This window comes from Triturus cristatus, chromosome 2_2, assembly GCF_964204655.1.
Source record: "Triturus cristatus chromosome 2_2, aTriCri1.1, whole genome shotgun sequence".
NCBI lineage: Eukaryota > Metazoa > Chordata > Amphibia > Caudata > Salamandridae > Triturus > Triturus cristatus.
In genome coordinates this window covers 1170321558-1170339719 of record NC_140582.1, presented here as the reverse complement: position 1 = coordinate 1170339719, position 18162 = coordinate 1170321558, and the positions used below count along the sequence as shown (strand labels likewise).

General features: G+C 48.6%; 1 protein-coding gene across 4 annotated transcripts in view; it reads right to left on the bottom strand.

Moving 5' to 3' along the window:
* ZNF638 (zinc finger protein 638) overlaps positions 1-18162 on the bottom strand; it is a 994232-nt gene that overhangs the window by 322317 nt on the left and 653753 nt on the right. For all 4 annotated transcript variants that reach the window (XM_085642741.1, XM_085642742.1, XM_085642740.1 and 1 more), the window contains one exon: positions 2285-2335. In XM_085642741.1, coding sequence (XP_085498867.1) covers positions 2285-2335 — 51 coding nt within the window. The remainder of the gene's footprint in view (positions 1-2284; positions 2336-18162) is intronic.

The window sequence follows — 18162 nt, the reverse complement described above, 5'->3', positions numbered from 1 at the left end:
CACTGGCTGCAGGACAAGGTGACTTTTGGCGCAGGATCTCAAGGGACGGTAGGGCTGGGACCAAGTCAGTTCTCTGCAGTCTCCTCTGCTGGGCGTCTTCTTTATTCTTCGTAGGTTGCGGAAACTGGTCTTCTTGGTTCAGGGCTGCCCCCTAAATACTGTACTTGGGGGGCGTTTTTAGGGTCTCAAGGTCAGCAGTCAATAGGATACTCACCTTAGGGTGACTACACCCTTGGTGTGCTCACCCCACGTGGGGGAGTGGGCACAATCCCTAATCCCGATTGGAGAGGGACTGCCATGTGTAAGATGGCGGGCACTGAGAGTGTGATTTAAACCGCCTCCCCCACCTGAGGGGTGGAGGTGGCAGAGGTGGGCACAGCTTCTGGGCTGTGCTAATTTTTCCTGCCTGTCTTCCTGCCGAAAAGGAGGGGAGACAGGAAGTGGGCCTGCTCCTGACAGCAGGAAAGGCTGGAGGTGGAAGAGGTGTGGTGCAGTGGCCAGGTGCCTGACTCCAGACCACGGGGTTCACGGTTCGATCCCCAGCGCCGGCTGGCCCAGCACCATGTGACTCTGGGCAATAGCTCGCTTAATCTTCCCGACGGCCCCCAGAGCCGCGACACCTCTCCGGAGGTAGCTGTGCGCTTTACAAATGCTGGTATTATTATAGGTAGAGTTACAAAGGCGGCAGGCCTTTAAAGCTCCTCTGCCACAGATGGCTCTCCTTGCCTGGGGAGGTGTGACCACCTCCGCCCAGGAAAGGTATTGTTTCTAGGCTCAGGGAGGAAATGGTCCCACCCCCAGGGGTCCAGAAACATGCCTCGTAGTGTCAGGGAAACCACCAACGTTATTTTTCAGGGGGCTTCTCTAAAATGCCCAGAGTACAATTTTCATTAAATCCCACACTGGCATCAGTGTGTGATTAGGGTGCTGAGAAGCTTGATACCAAACTTCCCAGTTTTCAGTAAAGCCATTATGGTGGAGTTCATTATGACAAACTCCCAGCAACATATACTCTTAATGGCATTAGTGCACTTACAATGTCTAAGAATTGGTCTAGACCCTGTAGGGGGTACAGGGCTCATGCACCTGTAGCCTCACCACAGGTGTAGTGCACCCAGCTAGAGGGGTGGCTGACTATTGCCAGGGCAGTTGGCTGTAGGCATGTCGACTACACTTTGTTCTGCACCAAAACACGCAGCCTGCCAATGCAGTGAATGTGGGTAAAGGTACAGTGCCTCCAAGGGTGGCACAATAAGTTCTGCAGCCCTTCGAGGCCGTACCTGGCCACAGTGCCCTCGATACCTCTGGTACCATTTACAAGGGACTGACATGAAGCCAGAGAGGTGCCAATTGGAGGTACAAGGTACAGTTTGAGGAAAGAACACAGGCCTTGGGAACCTGATTGGCAGGGACCCAGGGCACATCAAGGCCAAGTGCATCAGTAGTCAGGCAAAGGGGGGGGGCGTGGGGGTACTGCAACAGAAACCAAGCTTCCTACACTTGCATCAAGACCACTTTATCAAAGTCAATAGCAAGGAGCCACTGACGCTGGAACTGGACTGGAGTGCACCATTCTTGTCAAGATAACTCTGTGGACCTTGCTGGTCCCCCTGACTAGCTTCCTGCCGGACCGGATTACTGAAAGTAACTAAGTAACCACATTGATAAGTACCAAATGTTTTATTGAACAAGTTTCAAAGTGTCAAATTCATTGAATTTGCAAATGCTTGTCGGTGGATAAGTAAAAAGTGCTGATTTACTATACCTTGTAAAATCTGTATCTCGCTCCAGTGGATCTTTATCATTTGGTGTCAAAAGTTATATATTGATCTAAACTATTTTTATAAAACGGTGTTGGATTTCTTGAGCATCTCGTTTATTTATCAATTGTTTTAGTGCGTTTAAATGATTTACACTTGTTCTTTTGTGCGAGCCTGGCTGCTCAGACTAACAGCTACCCAGAGTTGCGGCAACGGTTTCACAAACTAACTCAGACTGGTCCTAAAGGGGTTGATAGTTTATTATATGGTGAGGTCACACAATGCAAGACCCCTTTTCCTCACAGCTAGGATACTAGAACAGGGGTCTGGGTTACAGAGGGATATTAAATAGTACAATAATTTATCACATATATATGGATAAAAGTGGATGTTTGTGGAACCAAGTGTCCCAGGCCACAATAAGACACATTTAATAACACATACAACAGACAGTACTCTTAAAAGAAAGACACAGCGATAACACAGTTATTCACTGTCAAAAAGGTTTTAGCTTGGGTTCATACCTCTTTAGGTTCAGCACTTCTTGAAGTCTTTGGGCTCCTTTTGCCAGAGCTCTGTAAAACAGTATAGCAGTAAAAGTTACTTATGAAAGACAATACAGTGCCAAAGTACCAAGCTTACCGACCTTTCATTCATTCATTCATTCGTTCTGGTGGAATAACACCCCCACACCCGTCAGCAATTGGAGAAGACTAATAAACCTCCCCTTAGCACAGACGTCGCCTAAGAAAGTTGAATCCTAGGAGACTCCTTAAGTCTCTAGCTAAGTCAGACAACATCTTACCATACAGTCCTACACGGTCAACAGCAATGCTACACAGGATGGCATACTGGCCAAGCGAGATTAAAAGCAAGTACTACAACAGGTAACATGTGAGGGGAGTTGGGGGGGGGGGGGGAGGAGCTGGAGGGTATTAAAGGACAAGTTATTTATCTTCTTAATGCCTTTTCTGGTAGAGATAAACTGCAGATTCCTAATCTTGTGGATAGCCCATCAGCTGGGATGGAGCTTTTTTATAATAGCTCATGCGTTGGTGTAGGAAGCTGGCTTTGTATATACTAAAACAACTTAAGGTATAGTGTGCACAGCGTCCAAAGGATCCGCAGTAGATTAAGTATATAATACTAAAATCTCCATTTCTGGTAGTGTGGTCGAGCAGTTATACTTATCAGAGGGCTGTGTTAAGTATTTGTTGTACACACTCAGGCAAGAAATGATTACACACTCAAAGACTGAATCCATGACCAATTGGTTTGTATAAAAGTTATTTCTATGTTATTTTGGAACCAAGAAGAACTCGGTTGCGGGTAAGTTAACACTTTCTAAGAATAATAAGACTTGTAAAATACAGCATGTACTGTTTGTAGAATCAATAGAATTACTTTAAAGGAGTATAGAAATACTTTTAGGACATCAATCAAACAACAAACTAGCAGTAAAAGATACAGTAAAATGCAATAGGAAAAATACAATGCAATAATATGGAAGGTAAATCTGTATATGTATTAACAGTTAAGTACACAGCTTACTCTTCCAGTCTTTGGGGGGTTTAGACCAACATGGGGGAAGGTTGCGTTTAAGGTAGATACTGCACTGTAGGAAGCTGTATGTATATATTATACCAAAAATATGTATAGTGTGCACCGAGTCGAAGGATTCCTTAGAGGTATAGCAGAGGATAAAGTAGACAATAACATACTTTCAATTTAGTTGTAGCTGGGCAGTTAGGCTTATCAGACAGTAGTGTGAATGTGTAGGAAACTGGCTCTATATATACTACACCAAAATGAGGTATAGTGTGTATTGAGTCCAGGTGACCCCAGAGATAAGCAGAGGTTAAAGATAGATAGAACCTTCCTCTATATTTGTGATAGAGTGGTCGAGCAGTAAGGCAGTATCAGAGGACAGTGTGAAGCATTTGATGTACACAGTCAGCAAATTAATTCACACACTCAATAACTGAACTCTAGGCCAATTGTTCTTGTATAAAAAATATGCTATTTTATTTTAGAGCCAAGCAAGCCTGGCACAGTTAAGCATAAAATACTTTACAGGAATATGTTGCCGATTGTAGAACAGTTTGAAAATGCAATGGAAATTGTACTTTGTTTAACTTGCAGAGAATGCAGTAGGTTGCAACACTTAGAAAAAACAGTACATTGGAATGAATAGGCTTTTTCAGTAAATTGTAGGTAAGTTACTTTTCTACCTCAGTGCTGGATACGTAGATTCAGCACTGGACATTTCCTGTAAACAGTTTAGTAAATAAGTTTTGGGTATTCACAGAATTTTCAAAGAATATATTTAGATTTAAAAACACCACACTTAGAAACTTTTTGGAAGAAAACTGTCAATGTTATCCTAAGGAGGAAAAACAGGTTCACAGGTAAGTAATCGTCTGTGGGAGTTCAGGTTCTGGGTTTAGACTCGGGGGTCCCCCAGGGTCAGTAATGCACTTTTGTTTCACCCTCAGCAGCACTAGGGCGGCTGGGTGCAAAGTGTTGAAGCTCAATGTTATCCAAAGGGGGATAGGAGGCCTCCGGTTGGTTGCGGCTGGCAAGCAGGCCACACGGATGTGGGAGCAAAGCTCCTACGGTTCAGGTCAGGGCAAATAGGGAACCAAATTAGCATCAGAGGTGCACCCTCAGCAGCACTAGAGCGGCCGGGTGTAGGGTGCTGTTTTGAAGTCAGGTGTCCCGTTTTCAATGGAGAACCTCCGGGTTTGCAAAAGCACTGCAGGCAAGGAGACTAAAGACTTCTGGGTGCGACCACCACTTCAAGAGGTAAGTTGGGAAGATCAGGATTGGTTAGGCACCGTTGGTTTGGGCACACAAGGTTGTGGGGCGTCATGTGTAGGGGTGTCTTTTGGGGTCAGATCTTCTTACCAGCTTCGGGTCGCAGTCAGGGGGGCCTTCTGGACTTAGGCTGCCGACGTCAGCTGGAAGCTTGAGGCAGGCCAGGGGTCGCCGGATCTCGGGTCAGGATCGCCAGGGGGACCTCCTTGTTGTGTTTTTCCACTATAGCTCGGGCCGGGTTCAGTGGGTGCAGAGTGGGCTGGATTCGCGGTATCCAGCCGGAGCCAGAAGCTGCAGTGTGAACAAATCCTGTGTTCACGGGAGAAGCAGTCTTGGAAGTGAAGGCAGGCAGGTCCTCCAGGGTTTGACGTTGCTGGCTGCAGGACACTGGGATTTCACAGGAGCAGGTTCAAGGGGAGACCGGCCAGTAGGGCTGGAGCCAAGTCAGTGGGCGTCGTCCTCTTGTTAGCTGGCTGCATGGCTGTTCGTCCTTTTCTTCTTGTTGTCAGGCTGGATCCGAGGAAGCAAGGTTCACAGTGCCCCCTAAATACTAGATTTAGGGGTGTTACAGGTAGGTAAGGGCAGGGACCCTTGGGTCCCTGTCCCGGGGTGGGTACACCCCCTATCGTGGCACCCCTTGTGAGAAAGTGGCTCTGTATATACTGTTCCCTAATAGGTACAGGGTGTACAGAGTCCACAGTCCCCCAGAGGCTGATAGAGGTCAAAGTTAGGTATGACCTTACTCTCAAAAGTGGTAGCTTGGTCGAGCAGTAAGGCAGTACCAGAGGACAGTGTAAAGCATTTATTGTACACACTCAGCCAGCAAATGGTTTCACACACTCAATAACTGAACTCTAGGCCAATGATTTGTATATATAAAATATATGCTTGTTTTATTTTTAGAACCACAAAGGGGGTAAAAATATACTTTCTCAGAATGAGAGGTTGAATATAAATACTTTTGTTTCAAGCAATAAATTTGTGTAAACAGTCACAGTTGGTTGCAATAAACAATCCTATTTCCTAAACATAACAATGCATTGAGCTCAATGGTAAATTCAGGTTATTTGTAATAAATTACTTTTCAGATTACTTTTGGAATTCCAGGTCTGGATCCTAGAACCAGCCTGGGGTCAGTATTCAGAATCAAGTGATGAAAGTCGACTTAATAACTGTAATGATTTTTAAATAATATTTAGCTATTTCAAAAGTTAGCACTTAGAAAATATTTCACAGAAAACATTCAATGGATCTCTATGGCAAGAAATTCAAATTGCAGGTAGAGTACTTTATCGTTACTTTAGTAATCCAGGACTGGGTGCCTAGACCCAGGACTGGGGTCCTTATCAAAAGCAGGTAAGTAATTTCGTTTGCAGAAATGGTACGATTTTAAAAGAATATTTCAAATTTGCAAAAGTAGACACTTAGAAGAAATTTCACAGAAAAGCAGACAATGGTTTCCTATGGGAGAAAAATGAGTTAGAAGTAAGTATAGTTGTGAACACTTTTCAGAGTCAGGGCTGGGCACCAAGATCCAGCACTGGGAGCTCACCTAGGAGCAGGTGAGTAAATTCGTTTTTGTCACTTGGCTGATTTTTGGTGAATTTTTGCAGTTTTGAAAAGTTCACACTTAGAAGATTTTTGAAGAAAAAGCCAGTCAATGTTACCCTATGAGGAAAATGAAGTTAGCGGTTTAAGGGTAAGTACTCGACTGGTAGTGTTGAAATTCCGGGTATGGACTCAGGGGTCCCCCAGTGTCAGGTAGGTACAGTTGGTTCACCCTCAGCGGTTTCAGGACGGCCGGGTGCAGAGAGAGTTGGGCCCAATGTTATCCTATGAGGGATAGGGGGGCCTTGGTTGGTGGCTGCTGTCTGGCAAGCCACGCGGCTGTGGGAGCTGGGCTCCTGGTCACTTACTCAGGGCAAGTGGGGAAGTAGGTTAGTGTAGGGAGGGCACTGCCAGGGCCACTCGGGCGGCTGGGTGCAGGGTGCTTTTGAGCCTTAGGGCGCTCAATGGAAATCAATGGGAATGTTCCGGTTTGGAAAGAGGCTGCAGGCTCGGGGACGAGGATGTTTCAGGTGCCACCACCACTTCGAGAGGTAAGTTGGGTAGTTGTAGGTTAGGTGGGTACCCCGGGATTGGGCACAGGGGGTCGCAGGGCGCCGGGTGCAGGGGTGCCTTTTGACGTCGGGAATCTTACCCTCTGGTTGATCGCGGCTGGGGTGGCACTTGGTTCTGAGGCTGCAGGCTTCTTCCGGGATGTCGAGGGGGGTCCTTGGGTGCCGGACTCTGGGTCACAGTCGCCGTGGGGTCGTCCTCTGGGTCTTTGTCCACTCCGGCACTGGCCAGGCTTGGCTGGTGCAGAGTGTGTTGGGTCCGCGGTCCCGGGCTGGTGCCAGGGATAGCAAGTAGGTTTCTTGAGTAGAGCCTCTACTCGTGGGAGTCCCAGGGGCTTAGAGCTAAAAGGTAGCCAGGTCCTCCGGGGTTGGTGAGGTTGCTGGCCACGTGGGATGCCGCGCTGGTGCAGGTTCGAGAGTCGACAGGCCGGTAGGGCTGGGGCCAAAGCAGTTGGTGTCTTCTTCTCTTTTTAGCAGCTGCAGGGCAGGTCTTTGTTCTTCTTGCTCTTCTTGTCGTTTTTCTATCTGGAATCTCTGGAAGGAAGGTTCAGGGGGCCCCTAAATACTAGATTTAGGGGCGTTACAGGTAGGTGAAGGCCAGGGACCAATGGGTCCTTGTCCTGGGGTGGGTACACCCCCTATCCTGCCTCTCTCCTGTGGGAGGGGGGCAGTAGCCTAATCCTGATAGGGTAGGGCCTCCCATCTTCAAGATGGCGAGAGCCCGGAGATGTGCTTCACCTCGCCTCCCCCACCTGAGGGGTGGGGTGGGCAGGCTGGCACATCCCCTGTCCTTGTATGGGGTTTCCGGCCAAGCTTCCCGCCAGAGTGGGGGGTTGCAGTGGCCTGGGGAAACTCCAAATGGCGGCCTGCCTTTGAAGCTTCCCTTTGCTCATCCTGGGGGAGGAGATTTCTCACCTCACCCAGGATGTGCATTGTTGCAGGCCCGGGAGAGCAGGGGCTCTCCCACCCAGGGGTCCAGCAACGTGTCTGCTGTGTGGCAGCCTGGGCAGCCTCAGAGCAGACGTGGATTGCAAGTTAGCTGTAAGGGGGCATCTTCTAAGATGCCCTCTGGGGTGCTTAGTACATTAAATCCTACACTGGCATCAGTGTGGGTTCAATGTGCTGAGAAGTTTGATACCAAACTTCCCAGGCTTCAGTGTTGCCAATATGGTGCTGTGGAGCTCGTGTTTGACAAGCTCTCAGCACCATGTATTCTTAAATGACAGCACTGCACTTACAGTGCCCAGGAATGGACCCGGGTACTGTAGGGGCACAGGGCTCCTGCTCCTGTGCCCACACCATAGGCGTAATGCACCCAGCTAGAGGGGTGGCTGACATATGCCTTGGCAGTGTAGGTGATGGGCATGGTACACAGTGATGTGTGCCATGTCGACTCTTTGTTTTGTCCTGCACCCAGACACTCAGCCTGCAAGGGCAGTGTGTGTGTGTAAGGGTACAGGGCCTCTGAGGGTGGCACAATGAGTGCTGCAGCCCTTAGAGGCCTTCCCTGGTCACAAGGCCCTGGGTACCTAGGGTACCATTTACTAGGGGCTGACATGTGGCTAGGGTTTGCCAATTTGGAGTTTGTGTGGTTTAAGGAAGGAACATAGGCCCTGGGCACCTGATTGGCAGGAACCCAGGGTACACTCAATCGAAGTACATTCAGCAATTTAGCAAAAAGTGGGGGCATACCATGCAAGAAAGATGGCACTTTCTCACACCCCTCCAGTGGGAGGGGGGCAGAAGCCTGTCCCTGGTTGGCTAGGTCCCCTCATCCTCAAGATGGCAGGAACTCAGAGTTATGCTTCACCTCGCCCCCCCTACCTGAGGCGTGGAGTTGGCAGAGGTGGGCAGACCTCTTTCCCTCAGTTGTTTTTCCCGCCTGTTCTCCCGCCCTAAGTGGGGGGTAGAACTAGTGGGGACCAGTTGCTGAAAGCAGCAAATGGTCTGGAGAGGCTCACAAAGGCAGAATGCCTTTGAAGCCTCCCCTTCGTGAACCCTGCCCATCCTGGGGGAGGAGGCTTGGCACCTCGCCCCAGGATGCGCATTGTGTCAGGCCCCCCGTGAGCAGCAGGCTCTCGACCCAGTGGTCACTGGAAGTTGGTAGAGTTTCAGGGGGCCATCACTAAAATGCCCTCTGTTGTGCATTTTACATTAAATCCCACACTGGCATCCGTGTGGGTTTAATGTGCGGAGACGTTTGATACCAAACTTCCCAGTCTTCGATGCAGCCATTATGGTGTTGTGGAGTTCGTAACGACAAACTCCAAGCGCCATATACTCTTAATGGCAGCCCTGCACTTACAGTGCCCAGGAATGGACGTGGGCGCTGCAGTAGTACAGGGCTCATGCATCTGTACCCTCACCACTGGCATAGGGCACCCAGCTAGAGGGGCAACGTATAGTTTTACCTGTCGGTGTAGTTTTGCAGCTTAAAGACTTTCTGGATTCACTATGCTGTGCATTATTCCGCCATCTAGTGGTTGGGTCCGGAATAGTAGTATTCCTTCTCTTTTTTTTTCGTGGCCCAGGTGGGCGTCTACATACCAATATTTGGTGTCCTTCGTGACATAGACGTGCTTCCTCCTGAAGCTCCCACCTTTGGTCGCCATCTTCTGATTCTTTTTTCTGGTTTTGTGTTACTTTCTCATCTAACCTTCTAAAGTCGTTCTTTATCTTTTGTTTCCTTTATCCCCATGTCTCATCTTTCTGGCGGAGGAGGGTGGGTTCGCTAGTTGTGAGTAAGTGGCTCTGTATATACTGTTCCCAAATAGGTATAGTGTGTACAGAGTCCACAAACCCCAGAGGTTAGGCAGAGGCTAAAGTTAGACATAACCTTACTCTCTAAAGTGGTAGCTTGGTCGAGCAGTAACTAATAGTTTACCTGTCGGTGTAGTTTTGCAGCTTGAAGATCTTTCTGGATTCACTATGCTGTGCATTATTCCGCTGTCTGGTGGTTGGGTCCAGATTCGTAGTCTTGCTTTTGTCTTCTTTTTTCTTTCCGTAGCCCAGGTGGGTGTCGACGTCCCACCATTTGGTGCACTTCTCGTGACGTCGTCCTGCTTCCTGTGGAAGTCCCACCTCGGGGCGTCATCTTCTGATTCTCTTTTTTTTTTTTAAACCTAGGCAATTTACAGTATTTCTTCTCAATTATATCCTCTCACATTTCTTTTTAAGTCTTCTTCTGTTCTCCATTCTCTGTCTTTCCCCCCCTCTTCTCCATCCTCAACTTTCTGGCGGAGATGGGAGGGTTCGCTAGTGAATCCAGAAAGATCTTCAAGCTGCAAAACTACACCGACAGGTAAGAAACTATTCGTTTTGCAGCGTGAATCTTTCTGGATTCACTATGCTGTGCATCGATTTTGTAGCTGTTTGTCACTTTTGTGGCGGCTGGGTGGAAGATGAGCGTTGGTCGTTGAATATATGTTGAAGCACCTTTTGTCCTACTTGTGCTTCCTTGTTCATTTGTATATCCACGTAGTAGTGCTTAGTAAAAGTGTGCACTGAAGCCCATCTTGCCGCCAGGCATATGTCTTTAATGGGTGTGTGCCAGAAAAGCAATTGTTGCTCCTTTCTTCCTTGTGGAGTGGGCCCGTTCCCTTTCCGATAGTTCTTGCCCTGCCTGTTTGTGGCACAACTGTATCGTCAGTGCGATCCATCGCGCGATGGTGCCTTTTGTTACTGGTCTACCCAGGAAGCTGGTTGCGAAGGACACAAAAAACTGCTTAGTTTTCCTGTGCTCCTTGGTTCTCTCGATGTAGTGCATCACCGCCCTTCTAGCGTCTAGAGTGTGCAGTGCCCTTTCTGCGCCTGTGGCAGGGTTCTGAAAGAAGCTTGGTATTTGTATTGTCTGGTTCATATGGAATGCCGACACCACCTCGGCATGAAGTGTGGGTCCGTTCTCGTTACGACTCCTTGTGTATCTGGATGTAAGGCTCTTGCAGCGTCAGCGCTTGCAGCTCGCTTACTCTACGCAGTGAGGTTATTGCCACCAGAAAGGCTGTCTTCATTGTTAGCATTTGAAGGGAGGCCTTGTGAATGGGCTCAAAGGGCGCCTTCATAAGTTCCGTTAGGACTAAGTTGAGGTTCCACGCCGGCGGCGGCATCCTTTTTGGTGGCGCTATCCTTTTTGCCCCCTCCAGGAACCTCTTTACAACTCTTGATGTAAAGAAACTTTCACCCGTCTCACCTCGTGTGTAGGCAACAATCGCTGCGAGGTGTACCCTTAGTGAGAATGAACATAGTTTAGCCTTTAGTAGGTGCGTGAGGTATCTCAGCACCGTCGATTCCTTTGTCAACTTATTTTGCAGTTTATTTTTTCCCGCACCAATGTGTTTACCTCTTCCATTTTTCCCCATATCATTTCCGTGTCGTCTGTCTCCTTGCCTCCCGGAGCACTCGCATAGTGCTTTGAGGTAGCTTAAGGTGTGCGAACTCTGTCTTCAGGAGCCATGCCGCTAGGCCGAGGCTCTCTGGCTCTGGGTGTAGAACCTCTCTGTTCTGCATGGAGAGTAAGTCCTTTCTTTTGGTGAACTTGTATGGTGGTCCCTGTGCCATCTCCACTATCTGTGAGTACCAGGTCTGTCTTGCCCACTATGGTGCCACTTGGATCAGCATCATGTTGCTGGTCCTGCACTTGTTGAGTACCCTATGCATCAGTGGTATTGGTGGAAAAGCGTAGGCAAATGTTTTTGACCAGCTTATCCATAGGGCATTCCCCATGGATTGTTTTTCTGGTTGTCTGGGTGCGAAGCTTTGGCATTTTGCATTCTGGTGTGTTGCAAACAGGTCTATTGTCGGTGTACCCCACCTTCTGAATAGCCTTTGCGTTTCCTGTCCATTGAGCTCCCACTCGTGGGTCGCTGAAGTCTGCCTGTTGAGCCAGTCTGCTTCCACAGTGTCCTTCCCTGGTAGGTGAATGGCCAGCAGGTCTATTTATAGTGGGATGGCCCATCTCGAAATCTCCTGCGCCAGGTTGGATAGGGGAAATGACTGTTCCTCCCTGCTTGTTGATGTAGACCATTGTTGTTGTATTGTCTGTTTGTATCAACACCTTCTGGCTGTACAGTTTTTTCTGGAAGGCTTTCAGGGCTTGGCATACGGTCTTCAATTCCAGGTAGTTGATGTGTCTGACCGCATCTGCTGGAGTCCACAGACCTCACTTTGAGCTTGTCCATATGTGCTCCCCATCCTATCTGGGATGAGTCTGTGGTGATGGTCACCGTTGGGCTTGGTGGTGTCAAGGGCTTCCCTATAGTTATGTTCTCCCTGTTCCACCATTCTATCTCTTCTTGCACAGCGTGCGTTACAACCACTAGATCCTCCCAACTTCCGCTTGCTTGTGACCATTGCTGTTGCAGCCATTCCTGCAAAGGCCTCATGTGTAGGCGTACATTTGGAACTAGGTGAATGCATGACGCCATCATCCCCATGATCTTGCTCGCTGTTTTCACTGTCAGAGCTAGCCCCTTCAGGTAGAGGCGAGTCTCCTTCAGCAGGGATAGTATCCTTTTCTCGCTGGGCATCGCCGTTATCTTTACAGTGTTGATCTGCGCCCCCAGGAAGATCTTCACTTGTTCTAGTTCTATTGATGATTTCCCCCAGTGTATTGAGAACCCCAGCTTTGTTAGTGTTCTTGTGACACGCTGTGCGTGTTGCTCGCATTTTTCGCGTGAACTTGCCTTTATTAGCCAGTCGTCGAGGTAAGGATACACGTGAATCCCTTCCCTCCGCAGGTACGCTGCTACTGCTGCAAGGCATTTGCTGAAAACCCTTGGTGCAGACTTTAGACCTAATGCCAAGGTTGTGAATTGCTAGTTATCCTTGTTGATGGTGAACTTAAACAGATTCTTGTGCTGCCTGTTCATTGGGATGTGCAGGTAGGCATCTTTGAGGTCCACGGTGGACATGAAGTCTCCGTCTCTCATTTGTGGGAGTAATTCTTGTAGGGATGTCATTTTTAATTTTTGCGTCCTTACATACTTGTTTAGGAATCGTAGATCCAGGATGGGTCTTAGTGTTTCGTCCACCTTTGGTACCAGGAAGTAGCTTCAATACACTCCCTTGTTCCTTTCTTTGAATGGTACTGGTTCTATGGCCTCCTTTTGGAGTAGCTGTAATGCTTTCTCTACGAGTTGCGCTAGCTCTTGTCCGGAGTGTTCCCTTCTCTGGTTTTTTGTTTGGAGGTCTCCTTTCCAACTCTATGCAGTATCCGCACTGTATGATGTTGAGTATCCATTTGTCTGTTATTTTTCTCCATTCTTGGAGAAAATATCTGAGTCTTCCGCCCACCGGTGTTGCATGCTTGTAGGCGTTCAGTTCGTGTAACCCTCTTTTGTTGGTTCCTTTGTGCTCTACCCTTGGAGGGATGCTGTGGGTGAGCACTCTCCTCCGTGCAAAGTCACTTTGAGGCAGGTTGGTCTCCACCTCTTCTTCTTTGGCCTCGTCAGTTTCCCCTACTGCGAAAGGACTGGCCCAGAGACTGGTACTGCCAGTTCTGTTTCTGCTGCCCCTGTTGCCCGTGACCCTCGCCTTGCTGGAATGTTTGATGTGACGTTCCCGGCTGGCTTCCTCCCCTTCCGTATGGTCTCTGTATCGGGGTACTTCTGCTCATCCCTCTGAATTGCAGGGCCCCCATGGACCTCGCCGTCTCATTCTCTTTTTTGAGTTGGGTGAGTTTCTCATCGACTGGTGCCCCGAACAGCATTTCTCCGTTGTAAGGGGTGTTCATGATGTTGTTCTGTACCTCTTGCTTGAATCCTGAAATTCTGAGCCAGGCCCGTCTCCTTTCAGTGATTGCTATTGCCATTAGTCTGCTTGATGCCTCTGCTCCGTCCAACGCTGTTTTAAGGCATGAATTTGCTATATTCTTCCCCTCTTCCACTAGATGCGAAGCTCTTTGTTGGTATTGCTTGGGGAGATGCTTGATTAGTTCCCCCATTTCGTCCCAATGTTGGATTCTGGTGCCTGTTCAGTAGTGCATTAGAGTTCGCCATGCGCCAGTGCATTGCCGCGTTTCTCTCTATTTTCCTGCCAGTGAGGTCCATCCTTCTGCTCTCCTTGACAGGAGGTGGTCCAGAGGTTGCCAGAACATTGGCCCTCTTTCTGGCTGTAGATGCGATAATGGAGTCTGCTGTGACAGATCCCTTGATGTATGGAGGGTCCTGAGAGGATGGTTTATATTTTTTCTCTGTTCTGGGTGTGATGGATCTGCATGTTGCAGGGTCCTTGAACGCCTTTCCCCTGGTTCATGACACTCTGAAGCATGGGAAGGAACTGGCTCCTAGTTTGGATGGGGAGCAGTGTCTCGAGTATAAAGTCCGCTTTCGTTTTTTCCTCCTCTAGTTTCACGCCAAAAGCTGCAGCCGCGCTCTTTACGGCCATGTTGTAAGCCCCAATATCATCTGGCGGCGAAGGCCTCGAAGGATAAGTCTCCACGGGCTCTTCTGGATTTTCGGCGTCGAGGTCCTGCCATTCCAGGTCTTGCATCGTCAACAGCGCCGAGCCGTAGTTCGATTGCTGTTCCTCCTCTTCTTCTCCCTCATAGTAGAGATCATCTTCCTCTTCTTCGGGAGTTTGACTGCTCTTCGACGTCGAACTCTTCCTGCTCTTTGACCTCGACGATAACCGTTGGTGGTTTCGTTGGGATTGTAAATCTCTTCATCTTCTCGTCGAACTCCTTCCTTTGAAGGATGCTCTCCATCTCCGCCTCGAGCCTTCTCTTTTTCTTCTCCATTTCGGAGGCATGTTCGGCGTCGAGCACTGGCCTTTGACGGAGCTTGCGTCGACGCGACCTTGTCCTTCGTCGAACGCCCAACCTCGTGGGTCTGTTTCAACGAACTTTGTTTTTCGGCACCTGGAAGGATCCGCTGGGCCTTTTGTCCTTGGATGCACTCGCGGTAGTCGAAATTTTCGGCGCCTGTGTTCCTTTCGAGGACTTAGACTCTGGTTTTCGAGAGTCAGTCTGTTTTTCGGGGCCCTTTCGGGGTTTTTGTGCTCGACGTCTCTCCTACCTTGTCAGACGTCTTCTTATCAGTCTCTGCGACCGTGAAGTCGTCAGGTCACTCGGCGACGTTGTCTTAGTCGGTGGAGAGGCCCAGGTCGTACATAGACGGGGCCTTACCTTCCATGTTGTAGTTGGCTCTCCTCTGCCTCTCTCTCTCACCCAGAGTGTCTTCGGTGTGAAGGCGGAGCAGGCGTTGCAGTCTTTGCTCTCGTGGTCGACTGGCAGGCAAAGGTTGTAGACCGGATGCTGGTCCTTCTGCGCGTACTTGTGGTGGCAGTTAGGGCAGAATTTAAAAGGTGTTTTGTCCATTCCTGCGCTCAGTGTTCCCGAGTGCGCATTCTCCGTTGGACGTAGAAGATAGAGGTTCTCCTCCTTCGTCGTCCGGGCTCGATGTTCTTCCTGATTGTACTCTCCTTTAATTTTCCGATGAAACTCGTGTTCTTCTTTCTTTGGTAAAAAACTCTGGAGCTTCTCGGTGACGATCCAGACCCAACGGTGGAAAAAAGAATCTGAAGATGGCGCACCAAGGTGGGACTTCCGCAGGAAGCATGCCGACGTCACGAGAAGTACACCAAATGGTGGGACGTCGACGTCCACCTGGGCAACAAAATAAAAAAAAACGACAAAAGAAAGACTACGATTCTGGACCCAACAACCAGACCGCGGAATGATGCACAGCATCGTGAATCAAGAAAGATACACGCTGCAAAAAGTATGTTCTCGTTACTTTTGTAATCCAGTACTGGGTGCCTAGACTCAGTACTGGGACCTTTATCCAAAACCGGTAAATAATTCCGTTTTCAGAAATTATACGATTTTTAAAGAATATTTAAAGATTGCAGAAATTGACAGAATAAATTTCACAGAAAAACAGTCAATGATTTCCTATGGGAGAAAATTGGGTTACTGGTAAGTACAGTTGTAAGTATTTTTCAGAGTCAGTGCTGGGCACCAAGATCCAGCACATGGGAGCTCACCTAAGAGCAGGTGAGTATTTTCGTTACTCAGCTGATTTTTGGTGAATATTTTAAGTTTTGAAAAGTCCACACTTAGAAGAAATTTCAGGAAAAGCCAGTCAATATTACCCTACGGAGAAAATTGAGTTTTAGGTTTAAAGGCAAGTACTCGACTGGCAGAGTTGAGGTTCTGGGCATAGACTCAGGGGTCTCCCAGGGTCAGGTAGGTACAGTTGGTTCACCCCCAGCGGCACATTGGCGGCCAGGTGCAGAGAGAGTTAGGCCCAATGTTATCCTATGAGAGGTAGGGGGGCCTTGGTTGGTGGCTGCTGACTAGCAGGCCACGCGGCTGTGGGAGCTGGGCTCCTGGTCTCTTACTCAAGGCAAATAGATAGGTGTAGAGATTACACTGCCAGGGCCACTGGGTGCAAGGTGCTTTTGAGCCTTCGTGCGCTCAATTGATTTCAATGGGAAAACTCCTGTTTAGAAAAAAACTGCAAGCTCGGGGACGAAGATTCTTCAGGTGCCACCACCACTTCGAGAGGTAAGTTGGGTAGTTAGAGGATAGGTAGGTACCCCGGGATAGGGCACAGTGGTCGCGGGGTGCCTTTTGGTTTTGGGAAATCTTACCCTCCATTGATCGCGGTTGGGGGGGGGCACCTGGTTCTGAGGTTGCAGGCTTCTTCGGGAGTGTCGAGCGATGTCCTTGGGTGCCGGACTCTGGGCTCAGTCGCCGTGGGGTTGTCCTAGTGGTCTTTGTTCAGTCCGGTACAGGACAGGCTTGGCGGGTGCAGAATGGGAAGGGTTTGCGTTTCCGGGCTGCTGCCAGGGATTATAAGTAGATTTTGAGTAGAGCCTCTACTCATGGGAGTCCCAGGGGTTTAGAGTCAAAAGGTAGCCAGATCCTCCGGGGTTTGTGAGGTTGCTGGCCACAAGAGATGCCGGGTTGGAGCAGGTTCGAGGGTTGACAGGCTAGTAGGGCTGGGGCCAAAGCAGTTGGTGTCTTCCTCTTTTTAGCAGCTGCCGGGCAGGTCTTCTTTCTTCTAGCTCTTCTTCGGATTTTGGAATCTGGGGAAGGAAGGCTCAGGAAGGGGGGGGGGGGGGGTGTGTGTATGTGTGTGTGTGTGTGTGTGCGTGTGCGTTCAAAGGGTGGCACAACGAGTGCTGCAGCCCTTGGAGGCCTTCCCTGGTCACAAGGCCCTGGGTACCTAGGTTACATTTGGTTCTGAAACTTTCAAAAAATGGTGCCATAAACGAGATGTTGTCGTCTCAGACAGAGTGGATGTAGAGGCCCTTGCTTTTAGGCTGAAGGTTCGGAGCCAAGCCAGATGGCGAGGTTCCGACTCATGTATTCGGTGCACACCATGCAGTGGCGGCCTGTGAGCTGTTTTTTCAGTGAGAACCGATAATTTGAGTTTCGTAGCAGGGGTAGACAAATTCCCAGTACACCGTTTCTGTGCTGGCTGAAGAGTGGTTGACCCCTCTACTGATTCAGACTGATTTGGAATCATGGATGGAAAATTATTCCTCCAGCGCTACTGAAGCTTTATCCTCTTGCCAACCGAAGATGTCAGGGACATCATCCACTTGTTTGTGCTGCATTTCCCACCTTCTAGCACATCAGTCCCCAAGTCTTTTTCGACTGAAAAGACTAGCAGGCCTCACAGCGGTCCTTTCTATGTTGTGGCGAGAGGCATAAGTTGCAAACAGGATGTTGCTCGGTGTGAGGGTATTTGGGGTGGCACTTCAGACAGAAAGGGAAAAGAGTGCATTCCATTAGTAGGTCATTCACCGGGAGCGTTGGACAGAGGGAAACTAGCCAAATCCCGCTACGTAGACTGTAGTATGGAGTTAATATAATACCGATCAAGAAAATACCATCGAGAGATATATCAGACCGAAGAGAGCCCGATTGAGATTAACTGGAGCGCGAGAATGTACATCCAAACAAGTCGGCAGACAAAAACAAATGTGAAGATGGAGAAGATGACCATGCGCAGTATTGCTAAGAGTCAGTCTTGTGACTCGAAGAAAACTTCTTGTAACAAAAACAACTTGTAATCATCTGAGCCCAAAAATAGATGGCAGACTTAAGCAAAGCATTTGTATCTACAGCACATATGCCTCAAACATTGTTATTTTTTTATTTGGGCTTCAGTATCTTTCGGTGTTCTTCAATGTACATTGTTCTTTTCGAAGAGTTTTTCTTTTTCCAGTTCTTCGCACTCTTTTTGGCAGTCTTTGTAATCTCCTACCAGGAGAGGTGGGCTAGTCTTCCAAGCCTACCACGAAAATATGGACAGTTTCAAAGCATTGTGGGTATATGTCTAATATCCTAGGGAGATGGAATTACCAACCAGGGAAAGGAGAGGAGGAGGGAAATGCGGTGGGAGGCAATCGCTAGATGGCAGAATAATGCACAGCATACAAATATAGACCATTACCTAAAAAAAACCTGCAAATTTGAAGTTTTAAACAAAATGCATTTAGATTGTTATTTGACACTT